Raw genomic sequence first — 24154 nt, 5'->3', positions numbered from 1 at the left:
GATATATTGTGATTACAGACACACACACACAGCCGCTTTTATTATTATGTATAGATTAATTATTATTGTTCACTTATTATCATTTATTAATTATTATTTATTATTAACTATTATTATTTACTTATTATTATTTACTTATTATTATTTACTTACTATTATTTATTAATTATTATTTATTATTATTTATTAAGTACTAAATTGCATGAGTTTAGATCTAAATAAGTGAAAAATATTATATTTAGCATTTTAATAATTTATGGTTATGAAATGAAGCATGAGACCAGTGTCTATTGCTGCGTTAAATATAAAATCTTCCAAACACGGCTCACTTCCAAACAATCTTTTTTTTATCAAATGTGTGCTTATTTGCTGTTATTTAGATCTAAGAGAAACAGCAATTCATCATTGAAATTTCTTCGATTCCCAAAATTAACTATTGATAAATGTTTGAATGTGAATAAAAAAATTGAAAAATATTTTTTTATATTTTGGCACAAATATAATTCTGATAATCTAAAAGATTTTTTAGTAACAATTCGACAATTTTTTTATAAATAAAATACATCGAAACATATTTTTACTTGTAATTAGCTCATCAAAAGTATATGAAAAGGACACCAATGTCCCATCTGCGTCAAGACGTTAAACCTTCACATTAAAAGTCATTTAGAAAAAAAATACTTTACTAATTATTATTTTGCAATTAAGCTAAATTATTCTTTACAACATACTTTAATGCGTCAGCACCAAAATTTCACATTTTATATTTCATCTTTATTTTACTTTAAAAGTATAATTTGATTAATGATAAAATGCATAAAATACACATTGCTTAAACAATATTTATTCATGTTCAAATAATTTAAACGACTGATTCTAACTTGGTCAAACATTTTTTATCAATATTCTATTATCGGATGATCTAAAATCTATTATTTCAAGTTTTATACCCCTTCGGCAAAATCCTATTTGGGTACTGAAAAATCTATATTCTTGAAATATTTCATGTAATTAAAAGACTTTTTATCTCCCAAATAATTTTCTTTTCTCCGTAACAATATAATGAAATATTGTTTTTAAAAGACTTAAAACAAACCCCCAAAATAACAGAGTTACGGCACATGAGGCTAAAGTAGCAACTTATCTTCATTTTTTTTTCTATTTCCTTGCCCAACCAATAATTAATTAGAAAGTGGATAGAAGAGAATTTGGGTATTGATATTAATTTCGTTAATAGGCTTATACATTTTTCAAAGTAGGTATTAAATGGAGACGCTATTACTTCATTATTTTTATTTTCTGAGTAAAAGTTGTTATCTTGTGTATTTCAAGTACAAATAAGCTGGAGAAATTATTCGAACATTTCTTAAATATTTGAGATTTAATCATGTATTAATACTATTAATCGATTTTTTTAATTACTTCTAGCAGTAGCATATTTTTTTCTACTTATAAGAGCTTTCAGTTATCACAAAGGCAATAATGTTGATCATCGGAGACCATAAATATTTATTATCCAATTATCAATGTATATAAATGTTTTTCAATTACACTGGGGAACAAATTTTATGTTATATTTATACAAATACTTGATGGTGCAGATTCTGGTGTGGAGATTTCAAATCTAAAATTAGTTTTGCTCTTAAGGCTACAGATATTTTTTTTTGCATGACATTTTCATTCTATTTTTTGTTAAAATGTACAAGTTTAAAAACGTTATATATATAACAGAGGATAGCGTAAATGTTGCTACAAGTTTCCAGCAAATCATCAGCAATTAAACGTCACTGTACGCTGCTAGGGGCTCTTCCCTGTGCAGCCTGATCAGAACCACATGAGGAGGCAGAGAGAGCCTCTATCGGCGTGTGATATTTCCGGGCATAAGTTAATATTTTAATCTTGACGATGTGCCTTAACTCTCCTAGATGTTTGCCATAACATTTATGCGGCCCTTTGTAATATATAACGTCTTTGAACTTGCACATTTCGACATATATCGTTAAAAAATGCAGCTTAGATAGTGCAACCAATTGCGGATATGAAATCAGTGGCGTGAAAGTATCCAAAATCGATTAAAGAATCTCATGCAGCGAAAACCAAAACAAAAATATTCTGTCCCAGTGTCATCAATATTAGGATTATTCTAATCACCAATATATATCATTCAATCGTCAGGAAGTTCCCGGAAAAAATTTTCAAAATAGTTATAAAATAATATTAGAATAAACAATTTGGCTATTAAGAAATATATAAAACTTTCTCAAGGCAATTAATCTTTTATTTAAGGATGATGTGCTAAAATTCTCTATTCCATGCGTATTGAAATACATGCTCATAAATCTTGCACAAAAAAATCATGCTTTAAAAAAAAAGAAGAAAAGAAAAACCGTAGTTTTGATAAATAAAACCAAATATACGGTATTTAAACTATTTATTTGATAATTATTCCGTTCGTATATTAACGGTTTACAAGTAATTCTGGTTCTTAAAATTATAGTTCTTATAACCACACAATTAATAAAATATACAAAACCAAAAAGTAAGTTTAACCGAATTTAAGGATCATTTGCCAAGCTCTGAAGTATCATGATAAAATTACGTAATTTCCATTTATATAATTACGGTTTATGCCACACATTTAGTAAAAAAAATACAAAACTGTAAAGTAAATTTTCCTGAATAAATGGTTTTCATGCCATGTCCTGAAGTTTTATGATAAACCATATTTACCAAATTTTATTACATATTATAAAACTACATTTTATTGACATTTTCACCAAAATCATTACCAAAACGCTTCGATAAAAATTACCGAGCTTTTGATGTTTCCATGAAACCAGAAACACGGTAAATTTTACCATATTTCGGTGATTCTTTGTTTCTCACAGTAGAAATGCTTCAGTATTTGTTTGAAACTTTTGAAAATAACCCCTAAAACCCTGAAAATTTGAGAAAAATACCAGAGCACACAATAAACCCTAAGGAAAATTCTAGAAAATTAGATTTTTCCTGAAAAATTGCTCCACAACATAATGATAAAACGTTTGCAACATAAATGCCTACTAAACATGGCTTCAATTATTTAATAAGTAGATTTATATTATAAATCCATAGTGCTGTTCATTTATTTCAATTCCTACAATTATTTCCTCTCCCTATATATATTTATATATCTTGTTCAAATTTTAAATCACTAATAAAATACTTTTTATTCATCCACTCAAATTCAAATACATATTTTTAAACTGATAGTGGATTACACTTGATGTTAATACAGTTTTTTTCAAATACTAATTCATTAATTAAATTTAATTAATTAATTTTAGTTTCATATTTTACCACTCAATATTGTGATTCTGTCATATGTGTATACATATTAATATTAATTGCAATTATTATATTACTTGTTTTTATGTTGAGTTATTGAAGATATGAAGTGTGTCTATCGGAAGGAACAACCGTCAGGTCAACGACCGCAACCCTTTGCTGGCCAAGTCAATCTCTAAACAGATTTCAAAACATAAACTGAACACGTTCAACTAAACTTTCAACCCTTTTCATGTCATATTTTATAACGCTATATCTAGAAATGATGATAAAACACCATTTCTCCAGAGGTTAAGATTAATGAGGATATAAATCTTTGAAATCTTCAGCATCGTGAAAATCCATCAAGATCAAAGAAGACTACATTAATTTCTCTAACTAGTCAGAAGCTCAAAGAGGAAACCAGCCAAATGATAAGTTTAAACAGGAACTAACTAGATGTCAGTTACTTAAAACTCAAACTTTGTGTTTCGCTTTACTATTGATTAAACGTAAGGAGCGTAATTTTATGCCCTTAAAACGCCGCTTTAAAGTGCATAAACTGAAAGAGGCATGCAAACTTAACAATAACTCTATTCTATTATTTCTAAGAAAGCAATATATAACTATTTTCAAAGTTTCTTGCATAGAAATGCTTGAGAAAAAATATGATAAAAACTAACAGAATATGATAAAATTTGGCTTGTTTCTGACTCTATGGGAACACCCAAAAGCTCTGTAATTTTGGCAGAAGTGCTGTGGTAATAATTTTGGTAAATTTAACAGCTCGATGAAAATTGAGGATATGTACGAATGTAATAACCGATAAGAGAAAATAACTTCCCAGTATTGGCTTCCTCTGCTGATCCCACTCTAACCTTTACTGTAACGTTTACTGTTAGTACATTTTTTGTATTTTCTGAAATTAGCAACAGATGGCAGCATAAATTACATGTGGGGAAATAACTTCCCATGGAGGTCTAAAAATTCCTGAAGTGTGCAAGAATTTTGAGCATGTATTCGAAAAATATATATCAAAGGTGGTAATTACGTAACACCCTTTCATAGTTTGTTTTCCATGATTTAGTTTTAAAAAATGGTTAGCAAACTTTATAGTAATGATCAAGATCATTGAAGGAATATTTGTTGAATAATGCTCAGCCCCTTCAACGACAATGTTCCTTTTTATAAGAAAATATATCAATAAAATTCCTTATTTATTCTGTGTAATCCATCAAACAGTTGTTAGTAGCTGGGAAAATAAGTTTTTTGACAAATGCCGCGCATCAGTTAATCAAATATTTTCAGTTCTGTCCTATTTAATATCTTCAAATTGAATTTCAAAATGATTCATGGCGTAAAATATGATAAGGAATCACTTAATGCTGTTGAAAAACTTCTACGATTTTGATTAAAATGCCGGGCAATAAAATAATTAAAAATATTAAAATCAATTTGTAATATATTACAAATGAATTGTTTTTTAACTTTCAACGTTGTGGCATCGTTTGCCATCGCAATCGAAATACTCGAATCAAAAGCAGACTGAGAAAAAAGTATGGTACAATTTAACGTGTTTCTAGCATTATTGAAACACCAAAAGGCTTGGTAATTCTTATCGAAATGATTTGGTTATGATTTTGGTGAGATTAACAATAAAATATGGCTTTGTAATGTGTGATAAAATTTGGTACATGTGGTACATTTTGATGATTTTATCAATATTAAGACGAATTCGAATAAGGCTTAACTGAAGAGAAGTGGATGGAAATTTTACGTAATCATTTAAAAATCGAAATATAGACGCCCTTATTAAGCAATCATCAATATGAAAGCGTAGTTTAATGGCGAACTTTGGTTTCTGCACTGAGAAAAAAATTACTGACAAAACTACCAAAGTATTGTAAAATTTGACGCGTTTCTGGCTCTATTAAAACCAAAAAGTAAAAAGACACGTTAATTTTTACCGAAGCACTATGCTAATGACCTTTTATAAATTAACAATGCTAGATTGTTTTGTTACCATGCTTTTCGGTAGCAAATGAGGTAAATTTGGTAATTTAGCATAATAACTCAGAGCATGGCATGAAAAATATTTATTTGGTTAAATTTACTGTTAAGTTTTTCATTGCGGTAGTAAAAACTATAATTTTAAGAACCAGAATTTTCGATAAACCGTTACCATATAAACCGAAAAATTTTCAAATAATTAGCTTAAATTTATATTTTGGTTTTATTAACCAGATAATGGTTAATAAAATATGGTTTGATTATTAATATTTTGGTTTTATTAACCAGAATTATAGGGTGTTCTTTTTACTAGAAAGGTCATTATCATACAGTCCGGTAATTTTACCAATACTTTCCGTGCACGCATAATATTTTTTTATTCTTTTTCATTTCTTTAAAAAAATAGGAGCATATAATATTTTTTTTTTGCTTTTCACTGCATGGGTTTTGCGCAACAGGAATATTACAATTTTGAAGTACTAAAAAGAAATTTTTTTTCAGAAACATTTTGCATTGGTTTCTAAAATTTTAAATATAGCAATACGTTTTTTAAATATGCTAGAAAGGAAGGATTTCCTTTATTCTACTTACATATTTAAACATGCGAATTAAGCAATAAAAAAAAACATATTTTGTTAAAAATTTATTTTAAAATTAATGTTAATACCCCCAAAAATTATTAACCCTATTTTTAAACGTAATCCTAGATGATGCAATATTCATCATATTTTCTATTTAAATAATATTAAGTGGTTATCATTTAAAACATTATAAAAATGTATAAAACACAGCGTTAGCACAACTATATAAACATTAAAACTTTATAAAAAAGACAACACAACATTTTTATCTATGATCACATTGTTATATAATTATAACAGATAATTTATGATGCAAAACAAAATTTTTAATAACTGCTTTTTTTTATTTATAACCAGATATTTTTTCTTATCCCTTAAGACTATCCCTTCACGACAAAACAATTTCTAACTTAAAAGTTTCAGACCTTTATAAATAAGGATAACAAATTCAATACTTTTTATTAGCATTTATTTTTTTTAAAGTAAAAAGTTTAACATTTAAAATAAGCACAATAGGGTCATTTTATGTTATGCTTTATCATTTTACTTTTACTTATTTAACCTTTAGCCTAATAACTTGTAGATATGTTAGTAAAGAATTATTCAATTTCCATCATTTACAACATTTTCATCAATACAGCATTTCAAGATTGATTAGCATCAAGCATATCAAAGGTAGAACATTTCAAGCCATGACAAATTAAATTAACTCTGTCTAATGCTTATTCTACTGATTTTTAGGAACGCCCAGATTTTGACATTTTTTCCCCTTAAAAGCTTTGACCTATCACCTCCTGCCGTCCATCTTACCGCTAAGTCAATAATAAAAAAGCTAAAAGTAATTATATTAATGGAATCAAAGGAAAACTACTAAACAACTCCCTGCAACAGAAATATTTGTTTAACGTACTTATTGTGACAAATTATTTAATTTTAACTTGACTTATTATGAATTCTTCATTTAATGCGAAAATACACTGGAAATAAATTTACAAGGATGCAACGGCAAAATAATTTTTTTAATTACATTTCCTTTAAAGAATAATTCCTTTAACAAAACAAAATTTCCTTTAAAGTATAAAATACAATGCATATATTTCATGTTGAGAGATGAAATACGACGTAACATAATTTGCGTTAAAGAATAAAATATAATGTATCAAAATTCATTTTGAGAGATAAAATACAGTGTAACATAATTTCCTTCAAATCATAAAATATAATGTATCAAAATTCATTTTGTGAGATAAAATACAGTGTAACATAATTTCCCTCAAGTCATAAAATATAATGTATCAAAATTCATTTTGAGAGATAAAATACAGTGTTACATAATTTCCTTCAAGTCATGAAATATAATGTATCAAAATTCATTTTGAGAGATTAAATACAGTGTAACATAATTTCCTTCAAGTCATAAAAAATAATGTATCAAAATTCATTTTGAGAGATAAAATACAGTCTAACATAATTTCCTTCAAGTCATAAAATATAATGTATCAAAATTCATTTTGAGAGATAAAATAAAGTGTAACATAATTTCCTTCAAGTCATAAAAAATAATGTATCAAAATTCGTTTTGACGGATAAAATTTAATGAACCAAAATTTATTTTAACGGATAAAATAAATTTTGTCAAAATACATGGCAAAATTTATTTCGATGTATAAATAATGGTGCATTAAAATTTGTATTAACGGATAAAATATCATTTATCAAAATTCATTGTTAGGAATAACATAATGTCTCAAAATATTTTAAGGTATTATAATGCAGTAAAAGTCATTTTAAAGGACAAAAACTTTTACTTTAGTATATAAAATGTGAATCACTTGAAATTAATTTTAAAAATATTAATATAAAATGTTGGTGTGTTGTTTCCGTTAATTTGCATGAATCTCTACATTTATCTTTACTAATTTCCATTTCTTTTTTGCAGTGTCCCTTGGCAGAAGCCGAAGCCGATGATTGGAAAGGGTCAAACCGAAGGAGGAGTAGATGGAAGATATGCCTTCTCGTCTTAAATTTATTCTTACTCACTTTATTATTAGTTCTCTTTTTACTATGGTACCTGCAAAGTAAGTATGTGAACTTCAAAAGTATAGTTCATAAAATTAAAAAAAAAACACTTTTATAACTTTTATTGGGACATCCGGTTAATGGTTCACTTTAAGTGGTTCAAGACACGTTAATAACCGTAAATATGCTAACTAGTTTGGGCAGACGATAGTTTAAGTTACGAAATCAGGCACGAAGCGCATTTTCTCAGAACAAGCAAATATTTTTTGATGGATTTAGATTTTCGACCCACAAAATATGGAAGAAATAGTGTAAAAAATTCCGGATTAAATTACAGTATTAAATATCGGCACTTTAGATGCATCATTCTTAAAATCCATTTTTACTCTAATATGATATCACACTTTTTAATGAAATATATTTTAATTAGAGTGATTCGGTGATTTTACGGTAATTATTACTATAAAAAGTATGGTATACCAGATTTTTTGTTCCGTACCAAGTTCCAATAAAAAATGGATTTTGTGGTAAAAAGTACCAGCACCCTGTGAGAGTAGGTACTTTTTACCAGAGTATTTTGCATTGTATTCTACAATGTTAATATCTGTTACTACGTATTTCACCAATCTCCGAAACTAATTAAGCAAATCAATAATTTTTGAGCACATAATTACAAAACTTATTCCTCCAAGGATGATTCCTCCATTTCTTTTTATAAATGTTTTTTATTAATATTTTTTACTATTAATTTTATAATAGTCAAAAAATGCAATCATCAATAAAATCTTTACAATTTCAAATGATAAAATCAAAAATATAAACAGAGAAATTCGAAAAGTTTTCGAAAAATAAATTTTTAAAAAATACATCTTAAAGAGTAAATTAAAAATGGGAAATGAAGATAAGGAGTCTAAGCATTCGACCGTCCGCTGCCTTAACTATTGGAATCAGAATTTGTTGATTTCCAGAAATTCCAGATCAGAATTTCCAGATTCCTCATATTATTAATATTCGGCTCCTCACCCAAATTCGACGAGGAAAAAAGTACACAGAGAAAAAGATTTGGCAAAATAACCCCACTGAATGATAATCACATTTCCGATTTAAAAAAAGTCATACTTCTGGTTAATAAAACAAGAGTATAAGGTATTTAAACATTTCATTTGGTAATTTTTCCTTACTTATTGTAACGGTTTAACGAAAATTCTGGTTTTCTAAATTATAGTTCTTATTACTTCACATTTAGTAGAGAATACAAAACTGCAAAAATAAAAAATTCAACTGAATAAATGGGTTTTTATGTCAAACTGAATGAATTTTGGGTGTTTTTGTGTAGTTTAATCTTGTGTGTAGTCCTTTATTCTATCACTAATTAAGCCAGCTTGGCATATTATTAACATTAATATCAGGCAATTGTTAATACATTATTTAATAAAATGTTATAGAACTATGATTGTATTTGCCTCTTAAAATTTAATTATAATAAACTAAAAAATCATCTGCTATATTTTATTTATGTATGACGTATTTTAACAAATGTGAGGAAAAAACATAAAATTCGAATTTAAAATAACTGGCATATATTTAGTTCCCATTTTGATATCAATCTTTTAAAATATATACACAGAGAAAACAGATTCTGGTGAAATTACCATACTGTATGGTTATAAAAGTTTTGATAAAAAAAATATTCTGATTAAAAAAATTAATAATAAAATAAAGAAACATAATTCTCGAAAAAAACAAAATTCTGGTTAAAATAAATAAATACATGAATGATATTTAAAGCATTCATTTGGTAACTCTTCCATTCATATGGTAACGTACAAAAAACTCTGGTTTTTCAAAATTATAGTTCTTATTACCACACATAAAAATACAAAACTGTAAATTAATTTAACCAAGTAATTTGTTTGTATGCCATGTTCTAAGGTTTCATGATAAAATTTTCAAATTTTATCATTTGTTACGAAACCATCTTTTGCTGTTAATTTTACCAATATTATTACCAAAGCACTTCGGTAAAAGTTACCGAGCTTTTTGGTGTTCCCATACAGCCAAAAGCATGGTAAATTTTACCATATTTCCTTATTCTAAGAAAGTGTATTTTTTGTGTCTGATTTCATAACATATTTTCTACATTAACAATCTTCTACGCTAATTAATTAAGTTATCGAAGGTTCGGTTCTAGAACGATTAATATTGAGTCTCATTACGTGAAAATCCAGTAGTTAAATCAAAAGTTATTAAGGTGCACACTTTACGAACTTCGCACACTATAAGTAAAGATATGCATGATATTTTATTTTTAAAATGGTAAATGAAATTTAGTTTTTAAATTGTGATCGTTCATACATATGAATCAAACTGCATTATGAATCAAACTGCATTATGAATCAATTGCAAAAACAAAATCATCCTTTCTTTAAATTAAATCTAAATTAAAAAAAATTCCTAAATACTATTTTTTTAAGACCAAAAAGAATTATAATTCTGAAGTGTAAGACAATATTAACATGTGGGTTTAAAAACTATATTTTAAATTAAATTTGTTATTTGAATATCGCGTCTAAAGTACATCTAACTAAAAAACTTATTTAGTAACTGAATTTTGAATTAAAAGAACAAATTGAAACTAATATTAAAACTAAACATTTACTGTTTATAAAGTAAATATGTATGTTATAATAAATGCTTATTTTTGTTCATATTTATTGTTGTACATCAAATTTGAAAACTAATTGAATTTGATTTTTTTCGTAAAAAGATTTATTTGTTTTTTAACTCTTAAAACAAGATAATAATTTTATTAAGATCTTGTTTTAATATTGTAATTTACACTCTAAGTTAAAATTATTTCATGAACATCAGTTTTATAAATCATGATTTATACTTTTAAATGAAATCATATCTTTTTAAAAAAGTTGATTCTTTAAATAAAATTAAAAGCTTTTTCTGACTTTAAATGGCGCAGAAACATTTTTTTACAATTTCAAAGCAAAATAAATCACATTAATGTTCACTTAATATAATTTTAAAATATTTTATTCATAAATTTAAATCAAATCATCATCAATTATAATTAAATCTCATAACAAAACCTTTTTTAAACAAAACTGAATTAAATTTAAAAAAACGTTAATGAAAAATTTCAATTCATTGTAATGGCAATTTTCTTGAAAGCTGTTTTTGTATAATTATATCTTGAATTGATCCTTTTCTTGAAAAATACATAAGCTTCAAGCATACAAATTTTAAACAATACATAAGCTTCAATCAAAATGCATACATTTATATGATTGATAAATAAAACCAAAAATATACCTTACTGTAAAAGCGTATGCTTTAATACTCTATTTCAAATTAAAAATTATTTTATTTAAAAAAACAACTTGCTAATATATTTAGATATTAGTATGTATTATTTTGAATTCACAATTATTTTCAAATAATTTCCCATCGCGGATTATTCATGGGAACAAAAGTAATGGAATTAAGAAGATGTTAATCATGGATGATGAATTATTTCCATTATTCTTTAAACAATATTAATGATTTTCCTCTCGTATTAAAATATGGAGATTTATACAAGACGCTTGTATGTATCTATGTTTAAAAAAAACAGCTGTTTTAGACAATTTACAATTCAGACATGACAGTTATAATTATAAGACAATTACAAATTACAATTCAGACTAATTACATTCAGATATTAAAACTGAAAAATATAGATTATTATAAGAAAAGTATATTTTAAAACTTCATTTTAAATTAAAAATTCCATATTATTATATTTAGAAAACAATTGTATAAATATTTAAATTTGAAAACAAATATTTAAATATTTTATGTAACATTTCAGAATACACAATTGTTTTCAAATAATTTCAGATCACAGAGTAGTCATGGGAACAAAAGTAATGGAATTAAGAAGTTGTTATCATGGATGATGAATTATATCCATTATTCTTTAAACAATATTAATGATTTTCCTCTAGTATTAAAATATGGAGATGGTTTATACAAGATGCTTATATAATAATATATTTGCTTATAATTCAGACAATTTACATTCAGACATTAAAACCGAAAAATATATCTCATTATAAGAAAGTTTACATTGAAACTTTATTTTAAATTAAAAATTGTATCTTATTATGTTTAAAAAACAATTGTTTATAAATTTAAATATAAGTCTGTATCATAATAGAATCCACAATTGTTTTCAAATCATTTCACATCATGGATTATTCAAAGAGACAAAAGTAATGGAATTAAGAAGTTATTAATCATTTATGATGAATTAGTTTCGTTATTCTGAAAACAAAATTCCTCTCATATTAAAATATGATAATGGTTTATACAAAACGCTTGTTCGTATCTATGGTACCAAACATCTCCTTCAGACAAATTACATCGTTAAATTTTGAAGAACATCGAATTTGAGTTCTTTCGGAAAAACAATTGAATAATAATTTATGTTCGTCCATTTTTCTTGAGCGCGTTCTTTGATCTAGTTTCAATTCGCTGATGTACTTTAAATTGGATACAAAATACTATAAAATTCAACAAATGTAATAGTTTAACAATATATTTCAAGCATGTAAGAGAAATTTTTCTCTTCAAAATATATTGAAGGTCCGATGTTCGAAATAATAATAAGTATTCGATATAGTTTTACATTTTTAGTTTTTATAACTGAAGAGAATTGTAAACAAAGTTTTTTATTTGACTTACTATCTCCTTAAAATATGTTTTCTGAGGGGATTAAAAATATTCTTAACTATGCCTGTCTTAAACTATGCTACGTTTAACTATTCTTTAATAGATGTTATATACAACAATGTACCAAACAATCCAAAGAAAAATTATGGAAACTTTAAAATCTAAGAATTTTGTTACAAGTTTTGACTTTCAATTTTAATAATCATAGTTATTAAATTAAAAACATTGTTAAAATTTCTTTTGCTTATTAATATTCACAACTGCAACAAACTACAGCTTTTTAAAATCTTTATATATATATGCATGATGAATACATTCCATTATTCTTAAAACAATATTAATGATTTTCCTCTCGTATTAAAATAGGGAGATGGCTTATCCAAGACACTAGTTCTTATCTACNCTATTATACTTTAAATTTTTTTTAAATTACAAAAGCAATTTTTTTCATATTTTATTGCTTTTTTTAAAAACATTATACGTATGCTAAATTCAAAGTAAACCTGATACTTTCGGTTTCAAAGCATTAATTATAGAAACCAATTAATTAACAATAAAACAACAACACCTTAAATTTTCAAAAATTAAAATTATGTACCTCTGTTCAGTTCAAAAAAACCTTTAACATTAATCCTACCCAATTTTTAATTCAGTTTAGAACGTTTCATATTTCTAACACAAAATTTTTTGCTTTCTAACATAAAGTAAAGCATGTTTTTATCATTGTTAAGCATCTGAAAATAATTAGAGCTAATTTTGAAAATCCAATATCAATAAGTGATTGAGGATATGATAATTTATTTTTCTATATTTCACAATAATCTTGAATATAAATATATTTTCAAATAATAATTCATCAATGATAAAAATTTGTCCCCAATCTGATATAAATCCAACAAAAAATAATTTTGTTTGTCAGGTGAGATTGCTGAGAAATGTAACAAACAAATCATTGAAGAGTTTAGTGGAAGAGCTTAGAGCTTAGAGAACCAGCTAAGTGACATTTCTAAAAAAAGATAGATTTCTTATAGAAATTTCTCATTTCAGCCTATTTTAAATCTATAAAATTCATTTATATCGTTAAATCTATTAATTCCGAAGATACTCAATGGATGAAAAGATGGTATAATTTATAGATATTTAAATCCAAGAGAATATAATTTTTGAAAGAATCATAAATATTTAGAATAACTTCAATAAAAAAATAAGCTATGAAATTAGGAGAATTTCAACTGTACACCATATATTTTATTTATGCTTTTTACTAACGTTTTAATTTTCTTTGACTTTATCTATTTTTTAATTTTTTTCACATGCCTTTCTCTTTGAAGTAACGAATTTAGACAACAAATGTTTATAAAAGTTCTTAACGATAGAAGAAACGTATTGCTGTTTTATATTAACTGTGTCATTTCGGAATCCATTCTTTACATAGTTGTTCATTTACTTTAGGGAACACGCTGAAAATTATATTTTTTCCTTTTGTTTTTATATCAAAATTTTTTCAAGTTGCAATCGCGCAAACTGGCATTTCGATAATTGTTTTAAATTCTTGTAAATTCACTGCAAAAACTGAGGAAAGTCATTATAGAAAATAACAAATGTCTTAGAATATCTCACAGAAAGAAATGCTCCAATATAAGTTGGAGCTAGTAAGGCCGAACGCTCTGTTCTTGAAGTAAAAGTGCGAGCTTTGCGCCAAAGTGACGTCACTAGAGAAAATAGGAGGATTGGCGCGGCTAGAGTTTCTTCAAAGGAGTGAACCAGCCCTTCTATTTCTCTTTAGTCCTGCCAATCTGATATAAATCCAACAAAAAGTAATTTTGTTTGTCAGGTGAGATTGCTGAGAAATGTAATTGTAACAAACAAATCATTGAAGAGCTTAGTGGAAGAGCTTACAGCTTAGAGAACCAGCTAAGTGACATTTCTATTAAAAAAAAAATTTCTTATAGAAATTTCTCATTTCAGGCTATTTTAAATCTGTAAAATTCATTTATATCGTTAAATCTATTAATTCCGAAGATACTCAATGGATGAACCAGATCATTTGCTTTCATATATATATATATATATATATATATATAGAGAGAGAGAGAGAGATAGATAGATAGATAGATAGATAGATAGATAGATAGAAATAAGAAATGGATTATCAAGAATATTCTTCAAGATGTGTTGTGCACAGCACACTAGAAATCTAAAGTGTTAAATTCGAAATGATAATCGGGTTCGACTCCCAGCAGTAGATGGTCGATACGAATTCCGCACCCGGCTCGCACTGACCACAGTGCTAACGTAAAATATCCTCAGGGGTAGACAGATCATTAGGGCGACAAACTGCTGGAGAGTCCGAGCACATCATCAGGATTGAAATTGCATAGGAACCTATGACCGGAAATCTTCTCATACGTCGCTAAGATCACTCCGATTCTTGAACAAGAAAAATGGATTCAAAGTATGACAAGCCCGCCATAGACTTTACATGTTAAAAGCAGAATTGAGGAGTCTGCTTGGTGCAACACTTTTCTCCCGGCACCCACGATTGTGGACCCGACTTTCTGATCATTTGAGCTCGCCCCTTGTTTTTTGTTCGCCAAGAGGGCGACAAACTGCTGGAGAGTCCGAGCACATCATCAGGATTGAAATTGCATAGGAACCTGTGACCGGAAATCTTCTCATACGTCGCTAGTAGCACTTCCCTATTATGAACTATTTCTTCGTGTGCTTCTGAGCACGTCATAATTGGAAAGCGTCTCTAGCTGCATGCGATGGCGTTTTAGGCATGGGTTCCGATGCAATTATAGTTCGGATGATCTGCCCTAACTACCCTGGCAGTTTATCGACACATTTACGTGACCCACTTTTATACATAATATTTTTAAACTTGCACATTTCGAGTAGAAATGTAATTTAAAAAACATCTGTAGCTTTTTGAGCAAAAGTTATTTCCACACCAAGATTTGCATTGACGCAACAAAAATTTGTTCCCGAGTGTTACTTATTTGTGTATTGATTATCAATGTTTAATTGTTTAGATGCACGAAAATATATGCTTTAGTTTCATAGATTAATTTCACAATATAACTTAGTAAATGATTTTATTCATTGTTAATTTTTAATTTTATTGTAATAAAATGTATGTTTAATTTTTGTTATTTCAGTTCTTCCACAAAATCTTTATGTAGAGCAGCCAATAAAAGAAAGTAAGTTTTCTGATTACAACATTTTAGTTATAGCAAATGCTTCATATTCATAAATTTTAATCAATATTTTTATACAATTTAATATTCGCCTTCACACAGAAAATTTAAATAAATATTTGCGCATCATTTTATTTATTTTAAAGACAGTAGTGAATGTAATTGAAATACAAAATAAAGCGATTCAATTTTAATTAAAAATTAAATTCATCCAATATGAAAATCTTATTTATTTATAGTTATTAAAACTATGCTTCCAGCAAGCAGATATTATAACAGGTGCATAAGACCTTTTCAACACTTTATTTCATTATTAATAAGTAAAAACCTTTCGTTAATTTAATGCAAAATTTATTATTTCATATTTCAATCTCCATAGTTATAAAAATATTCAGTATATTTTATTTAATGCAATGTTTTAGTAATAAATTTCAAAAATTCTATTGATTAAAATTCTTTTATATTAAAATAATCCTTGCATGAATATTTTATCGCCTGTGTGCAATATTAATCGAATTTTTATGCTTTGCTGATAACTTTCGAATTAATGTATCAATCTAAGTTTAATTTGGTATAAATATAGGTTGATATATATTACAAACAAAATAATGATTCAACCTTTGTAATAAATATGTGGGAAGGCTTGAGTGTTCAGGCGTCTTCGAATATGAAAATACGGAATTCTTACAAGTAAACAAAATTATATATTAACAAATAACTTTACACTAATATGAACGATTCACTTTACAAAGAAATAATACAAATAATAGATTCGAAAGAGTTCATCTTAGAATTGGATCTGTACTTCTCTTTGAAGTACGTACGTCTTTTTTTTCGTTCCAAACAGTCTTCTTACTGATTTTTTGTCATGTGCGCAGGAGGTGAATCTAAAGGATTAGTCTTGCTTCTCACAACAGGGATTAGCTTTTAGCTTTCAGGGACTGACGCCACATATATGATACATACACACATACTTGGGCTTTACAACAATCGGAGTCGAAGGGTATAAAACAGGGATTATAGAAAGAGGAAAAAAATAAGTTAGTAATGATTTTGCTTTCTCCTAGTTAATACAGGCCTCCCTGATTTCGTGCTGGAAGTAACAGTTTATCTATTCCTATGACAATTACTACCACTCGTTCAGCAGCGTCATTTTTAGATTCTGATTGGTTCCTGAAAAAGCCTATCTAGACCATTAAACTGTCATTGTCATAAAGGTCGATTTTGTGAATATTGCAAGATATTTTGATTTCGCCGTGTAAAAATCTCCTAGGCTTCAATATTCGATAAAAAGATCATTAAGACTCCTTATGCTTTTGGATAAACTCTTGTGACTGACTGAGATATTGAAGCTATGTATTCGAGTGCATTGGACTCTAATTTAATTTTAACGGACAATAAATAACCCATGAAAACGTAGAGCTAAAGTTCTGGTCTATTTTCTGAATGTGATGATTTTTGTAGTATCGATTTCCAGACCTTCAATTTCATATAGAATGTCTGGATTTCTTTAATGGGGCAACAAAAAACTTTGACGCAATATTACTATCGAAAATAAATTAAATGGCTCATTTATGCTACGCGTACTTATATCAAGTTTTACTGCTGTGGAAAAAAAACTAACAGAAAGCTTAAAGGGAAAAAAACGAAAAACCGTATTTTTGAAAAAAAGGAAACTAACAATAAGTATAATAACAATATTTAAGAAAAGCACACAAAGTAAATTCACAAAAAAATAAAAAACTCAAGGAAATAAAAAGTTACTAGACCCCTGTAATGTTTAATAAAGAAATAAGCATTCCCTCAAAAGCTCATTTAGGGCCGGGAAGTCACATAGAGTTTAAGGCTCCCTAATTTCATGATAAACGGCATAGTTGTGGCAATTTTGGTATGCTTCATGCCACCTCTGGGAATCAAACCCCAGTTCTTTACTATGATAGTTCCATGCTTTAACCACTGAGCCATCACTGCTTGTAATATCAACAATGATAATGTTTAGTCGCTGCTGCCTTCAGCAGCATAGCACTGAAACCCATGGCATTGGTAGCTTAAGTGCAAATTTAAAGGGAAGAAATCATGTGGGATCCCACCACTTTGCGGCTCCCTAAGACAAAACTGACAAAATGCAAAGCTGAATCCATAGTATTATGTATTTTAAATTCATATCGGAGGAATGAAAAAGCGGGCAGAGACTTTGGAGGGTGGCTGGACTAGCTACTTAACTTATAGCTTCGAGGTAGCATATAGTTCTTCACGTTCTTAAACTGCTCACTCTACGACTCATTTTTTAACCTAACCTGCAGTTGATAAAACAAATAGTATGAAAGTTATAAAGGTTTCAATGCAGTGTTATGTTGTGGTTGTTGTTGTCTTATGCCACTTGCCATACCAGCAAGCCTATTTAAAGGCGAAGGGTTGATCTTCTTCTTGTTTTCCAGTGGCGCCATCTATGGCCAAGAATTTGACTTCTGCAGCACAAATACGTTATAGCCCGTTTTACAGAAAGAATTTTTTCTTCGCGTGCCATTCTTCCATCCTCAGATCACAATTTGGACCTGAGAACGCTCACTTTCAGATCTAGTACTCCAAGATGTATTTATTTGTTATGGAAAATTGGAGGACTTAGTGATTCCTGTAGATTAAGCGTGCTACCAGAGAGACTTATTTGACACACAGGGAGTTTTTTGCCATGGGGATTCGAACTCAGGAACTCTCGGACTTGATCCCAACACCCTACCTACCTGGCTACACCGGCCCAATATAGCTTTATATAAAGGTTGATTTGCTTACATGAGATTCAAGCTCTGAATAAAATATTTAGACTAAATTTTCCAGTTAGCAGCTACTACTCACATTTTAATAGTCAATAATCTAGATCTGTAGAGAATAGAATATGTTGCTTTAGAGAAAATATATTTTTGGGACTGTTTCCGTTACTTAATTAATAGATAGCGTTAATTAATTAACATATTTGAGGTTAATCCTTAGAACTATTAAGATCGGCACTTCAGATTCAATTATTAAAACAAAATTTAATCATGGGGATATCTTTTTTTATTTCTTACATCATCATTTAATTGCCCCTTTTTTAATTTAAATATCATTAATTTAAATATCATGAGTCAGATCTGCTTTAATAAAACCCATCATAATACAATATTTTTGACTTTTATTAAACTAATAAGGTGTGTTTCAACATTATTAACTAATTAGTTTTAACAAAAGAAAGAAATACAACAAGATGTATAAACTCCATTCACCATTTACATTAGGTTGAACAAAGTTATAATAGAAATAGAGAATTTTAATCATAATCCAAATTTCAGTTATAAATATTACATTTTGCATTGAATGTGTACATTTAAAAAATCCATAATAGCTTTAAGGTCGAAAAGTTATTTAGGTTCAATCTTTTAGCAATTTCTCTACATGCTTTCCAGAATTTTATCATGGATGTCGTAAACATTTCCCGAATATGAATTTCGAATTAAGTTGAAAACATGCCGTATTCCTTTTGGTTGATATTTTGAAATCATTCAGCCAAGATAGAATAATATTTCTCTCATTAAAAATATAACTTGAAGCTTCTGGGAATTGAATTTCATTTCATGAAGGTGATTTGAATTTGTAACTAATTAAAGAGCTATTTCAATAAGTTTCAGAATTTTCCGAATTTAATAAATATTTTTCAATCATTTTGGTGGAGAAAATATTCCAACTTAATTAAATGAGATCAGTGAGTTTATCTGCTGATAGCAGGCCAATAGTTAAAGAAATTATAAAAATTTCTAATTTCGGTAAGAAATTAATTCCACTAAAAGAAATAAACGATAAATTTGCATTTAAAGCAAGTTTAAAGATTTGAAGTAAGTTTCAACCTTTAAGCAGATATTTGTATTTAGAAAGGTATCTTAAAGGCTTACATCATTTTTCAACAAAAAGAAATTAGTTTTAAAATAAGAAGTTAAATTGGATATTCTTAAATATTCGTATTGCAATATGACTGAAACAATATCTAATTTCATTCTTTATTTTCTTTTAGTTTTCTCTTGAAATTATTTTTATTCTTCAACTTAAACTAAATCTTATTTCATATTGTATTAATTCGTATTGCAATATTACAGAAACAATATCTAATTTCATTCCTTATTTTCTTTTAACTTTCTCTTGAAATTATTTTTATTTTCCAACTTAAACTAAATCTTATTTCATATTGTATTAATTCGTATTGCAATATTATAGAAAAAAATATCTAATTTCATTCCTTATTTTCTTTTAGCTTTCTCTTGAAATTATTTTTATTCTCCAACTTAAACTAAATCTTATTTCATATTGTATTAATTCGTATTGCAATATTACAGAAACAATATCTAATTTCATTCCTTATTTTCTTTTAACTTTCTCTTGAAATTATTTTTATTTTCCAACTTAAACTAAATCTTATTTCATATTGTATTAATTCGTATTGCAATATTACAGAAACAATATCTATTTTCTTTTAGCTTTCTCTTGAATTTATTTTTGTTCTCCAACTTAAACTAAATCTTATTTCAGATTATATTAACTCAAGTAAAAGTAAATAAATTTAGAATTCGCTCGAAAAATAAAGATTTATTTTGCTTCACAGTTGAAATGTAAGAAGGGTTCTCGAGTTTTGAGCACTCGAATGAGACACTCCTCGTCAGAATGATATCACGTGAATGATAAAAATAGAACAGGTTAAGAATGGAAAAATCGCATTGGCCTAGGAAAAATGGAAGGGAAATTAATAAAAAGAAACGTGCGAAACCGCCTCAGCCTATGGCGTCATATCAGGGCATAATATATCTCCATGCGCAATGCATAGTCTGGGGATGAACAAGGCAATTTAGTAAAAAAAAATAGGAGTGCAGTTTTGTTGTATAATTATTATTTTGCGCATGGAAATACATTTTGCGATGATTTGTCCCAATTCTACTGCGGCTTCCAACCTGTTCAGTTTTCACTTTCGTCAATCCCCGTAGTGATGCAGTGACGAGGAGTGTCGCGTTCAAGTGCAGAAACTTGCTTGACTTTAACCTTTATTCCTTTTTAACTATGAAACAAAAAAGTTTTTGTTTTCAAGTATTTACATTTTTCGCTTCTATTTTCTTGGAATTATTCATATTAAATATGTTCCAAAAATAATGTAATATTTAACTTTAAAAAAACGAAATGGGAAGTAACAAAATTATGATTATGCTGCGCAATAATAAACATCACGTTAACGAAAACAGAGTGCATCTTAATCGCTTTTATCTTTATTAATGTCAAAATTGAAATCGAAATAACAGAAATTCCAAGTTAGGAGTCACGAATTAATGTATAAATGGAAGAAATGAAAAAAGCGTATTCAACACTTGCGGAATTAAAATCATCAAAACAATTTTGTTGTTAGATTTTAAAATGAAAAGGCGTTCAAAAAAAATTTTACAGGGTGAAACAATCATTATGCACTATGTATCATTATTTACATCTCAATAAATATTGGTTAAATAATCATTAATATAGCGTTTCAGCTTCTTTTGCCCATTTCAGGACAAGCATAGAAACTTTATAAAATGTGGTGTTATTTTAATTGAAATATGCTTGCATTACATTCATTAAGAAGCAAAAAAAATTCATGTATGAAAAATTACACTTTATTTAAGAAATAAAATCGTAGATATAAGCACCATTCACTAAATCAATAAACAAACCATTTAGTTGAGCGCTTGTTTTTTTTTAATGAGATATTTTTTTATTTACTGACTTGCAACTTTAATATATCATAAAAGCATATGATAAATCTCAAAAACGTATGATAAATCTCAAAAAATTTCATTTGTCATTAATAAGCTAGAGTAGTTTAAAAATTTCTCAACAGAAAGTGTTTACTCTAATTGGATTACTAATATTTCATAGATGTCCTCAGAACCCTTAACAATAACAGAAAAATGAAATTAGTGAAAAATATTCCTCGCAGTGTTAATAAAAAAATATTTATTGAAATGCTGAGTTTGCGCACCTTTGGTCAAAAATGGGTTAATCAAATATGAAAAATACTGTTTTTAATGTTCATTTTAGGTTAATTGTTATTAACAGTCAGATAAAATGACAAATTTAAAAACCTTTTTTTTCTTATTTAACTTTAACTTGCGACATTTAACTTTAGTTTATAATGATTATAAGAAGAAAGTTTCAAAAACTGTATAAATAGATCGTGATTAGGATAAATATCCTCACAAGCAATTAAAACTTTCGCTTAACTTTCTTTCATATGTTTGCAGGTTTGAGGCTTGATTATTACGATAATACATAGAATTTCTCCTCAAGTTTAAGATATTTTGTGTACTTTAAATTTTAAACTCGATAAATCCCGGAAGAAATTGCAAGGTGTAAAACAACCCGACCAGCTGCTATTAATAAAGTACCACAACAACTTTCCAAATTTCAATACTAATTTCGCAAATATTCTTACTTGGCATTTGCTATTCGGCTACCGTTAAAGTTAAATTTAAAACAAAGTTTATAAGTGTCTTTCAGTCTTTTTAAAATATTTTTAATCAATTTTTGCTTGCAAACTGTTTTAAAGATCTGTTATTTAAAATATAGTTACTCTAGATGTTAATCTTTAGAAGCGTTATGTTTCTGAAAGTTTATTTAAGCAATAAACTTTCCGAATAGTTAGCAAATAGTTTGGTTCATTTTTACTCAAGCATGCAATTGTTTGGACAAAGAACAATGCCTCTAGGAAAATATTTAATGAAGCAATGTTTTCTTTTAATGAATGTTCTCTTCGTGTAAAAAAGTTGTTTGGGAAACATTTTCTTTGATCAGAAATGTGACTTAGGAATAATAATACACTGAGAAAAAATGCGTTGTCAAAACTACCAGAATATGGTAAAACTTACCGTAGGAATACCAAAAATCTCGGTAATTTTTACCGAAGTTCTTTGGTAGTCATTTTGGTTAAAATTAACAATAAAATATGGTTTTATAATAAGTGATAAAATCTGCTATATTTAATCAGATTTGTTAATTTTTTTCATGAAACATAGAGTTAAATTATTTATTCGGTTAAATTTACTTTTCAGTTTTGTATTTTTACTAAATGTGAATACCAAGAACTGTACTTTTGAAAATCAGAATTTCCGGTAAACCGTTGCCACACTAACAAAGAAACTACCTAATGAATAGTTTAAATATCGTATATTTTGGTTTTATTACCAGAATTATGTGGGTTTTTTTACCAGAAATATTTAATTGGAATTTTTTTTTCCCTGTGTATCATTAAGAAACTGAATACCGTTTTTAAAATGCTCGAAAATGTAATGAGGATGTACTGACACCGAAATGATTTCTTGTTATGTGTACAGTGCACCAGAGAACGGACCACCCTGAATAACTTTTCATCTAATGATTGGATTTTTACGTTCTAGGTCTAAATGGTTTAAAGGGTTGCTAAAATATGCTAAATAATTAGTGTAAACGTTACTTTAAGTAACAAAATCAAATTAAAAAAACCTACTATCTCTGAATAAGCATATCTTTTGTTCTACGGATTCAGATTTCTGACCCCTTCAATATAGGGCCGCAATCTGATCCCCATAGTTTGGTCAGGAGAGCGATCCAAAGTTTGCACCCCTTAATGTTAATCGTTTTGCTTATTTTGCTCTACCTTGAGATATTTTTAAACGGATTAAAACATCTTTGTACACAATGATAAAATTCATTTGGCTAAAGACAATTCCAGGCAAGAAAAAAATTTCAGTAAATTTCATTATTTTTTTATTATTTTATTTAGTTATATTCGAAAATTGTTTGATTTGTAATACATACGTTTTTACATCATTTTAATGTATGTAATTCCACATAACGAAATACAAAATTTGAACGAAATCAGTCGAATAATTCCTGAAAAATGAAATTTTTAAAAAGTGGTATTTTCAAAATTCGATTTCTCAGGAAGTACTTAACCAATTTTGCACAAATTTTGCATTATGGCATGTTAAATTACCTACATTTAGAAGATACAAGAAATTGTTTACCTTATAATTCAAAATGCTTTCGACAATCATTAAATGAAATAATAAAAAATAATAATTATTTACTATATTTTTTGCATAGAATTATCTTTGGACCGACAAATTTTGTAATTTTGTGTAAAAAAATTTTATTTCGCTCAAAAAGTTCTAGAAATATGGTGAAATACGCAAGAAGTAAAATTAATGCTAAGTGGTCCAAACTTTTGGGACCATTTTTCCCAGATTGCGATTCCCCCCTATGTTTTGGGGGTCGGAAATCCAAATCCGT

General features: G+C 27.5%; 1 protein-coding gene across 2 annotated transcripts in view; it reads left to right on the top strand.

The window, feature by feature from the left end:
• LOC107457174 (transmembrane protease serine 2) overlaps positions 1-24154 on the top strand; it is a 125113-nt gene that overhangs the window by 75085 nt on the left and 25874 nt on the right. For both annotated transcript variants that reach the window (XM_043040207.2, XM_071182434.1), the window contains exons 3-4: positions 7837-7975; positions 15803-15844. In XM_043040207.2, the coding sequence (XP_042896141.1) occupies positions 7837-7975; positions 15803-15844 (181 nt within the window). The remainder of the gene's footprint in view (positions 1-7836; positions 7976-15802; positions 15845-24154) is intronic.

This window comes from Parasteatoda tepidariorum, chromosome 6 (genome assembly GCF_043381705.1).
Source record: "Parasteatoda tepidariorum isolate YZ-2023 chromosome 6, CAS_Ptep_4.0, whole genome shotgun sequence".
NCBI classification, from domain to species: domain Eukaryota; kingdom Metazoa; phylum Arthropoda; class Arachnida; order Araneae; family Theridiidae; genus Parasteatoda; species Parasteatoda tepidariorum.
This window is presented reverse-complemented; position numbering and strand designations above follow the sequence as displayed.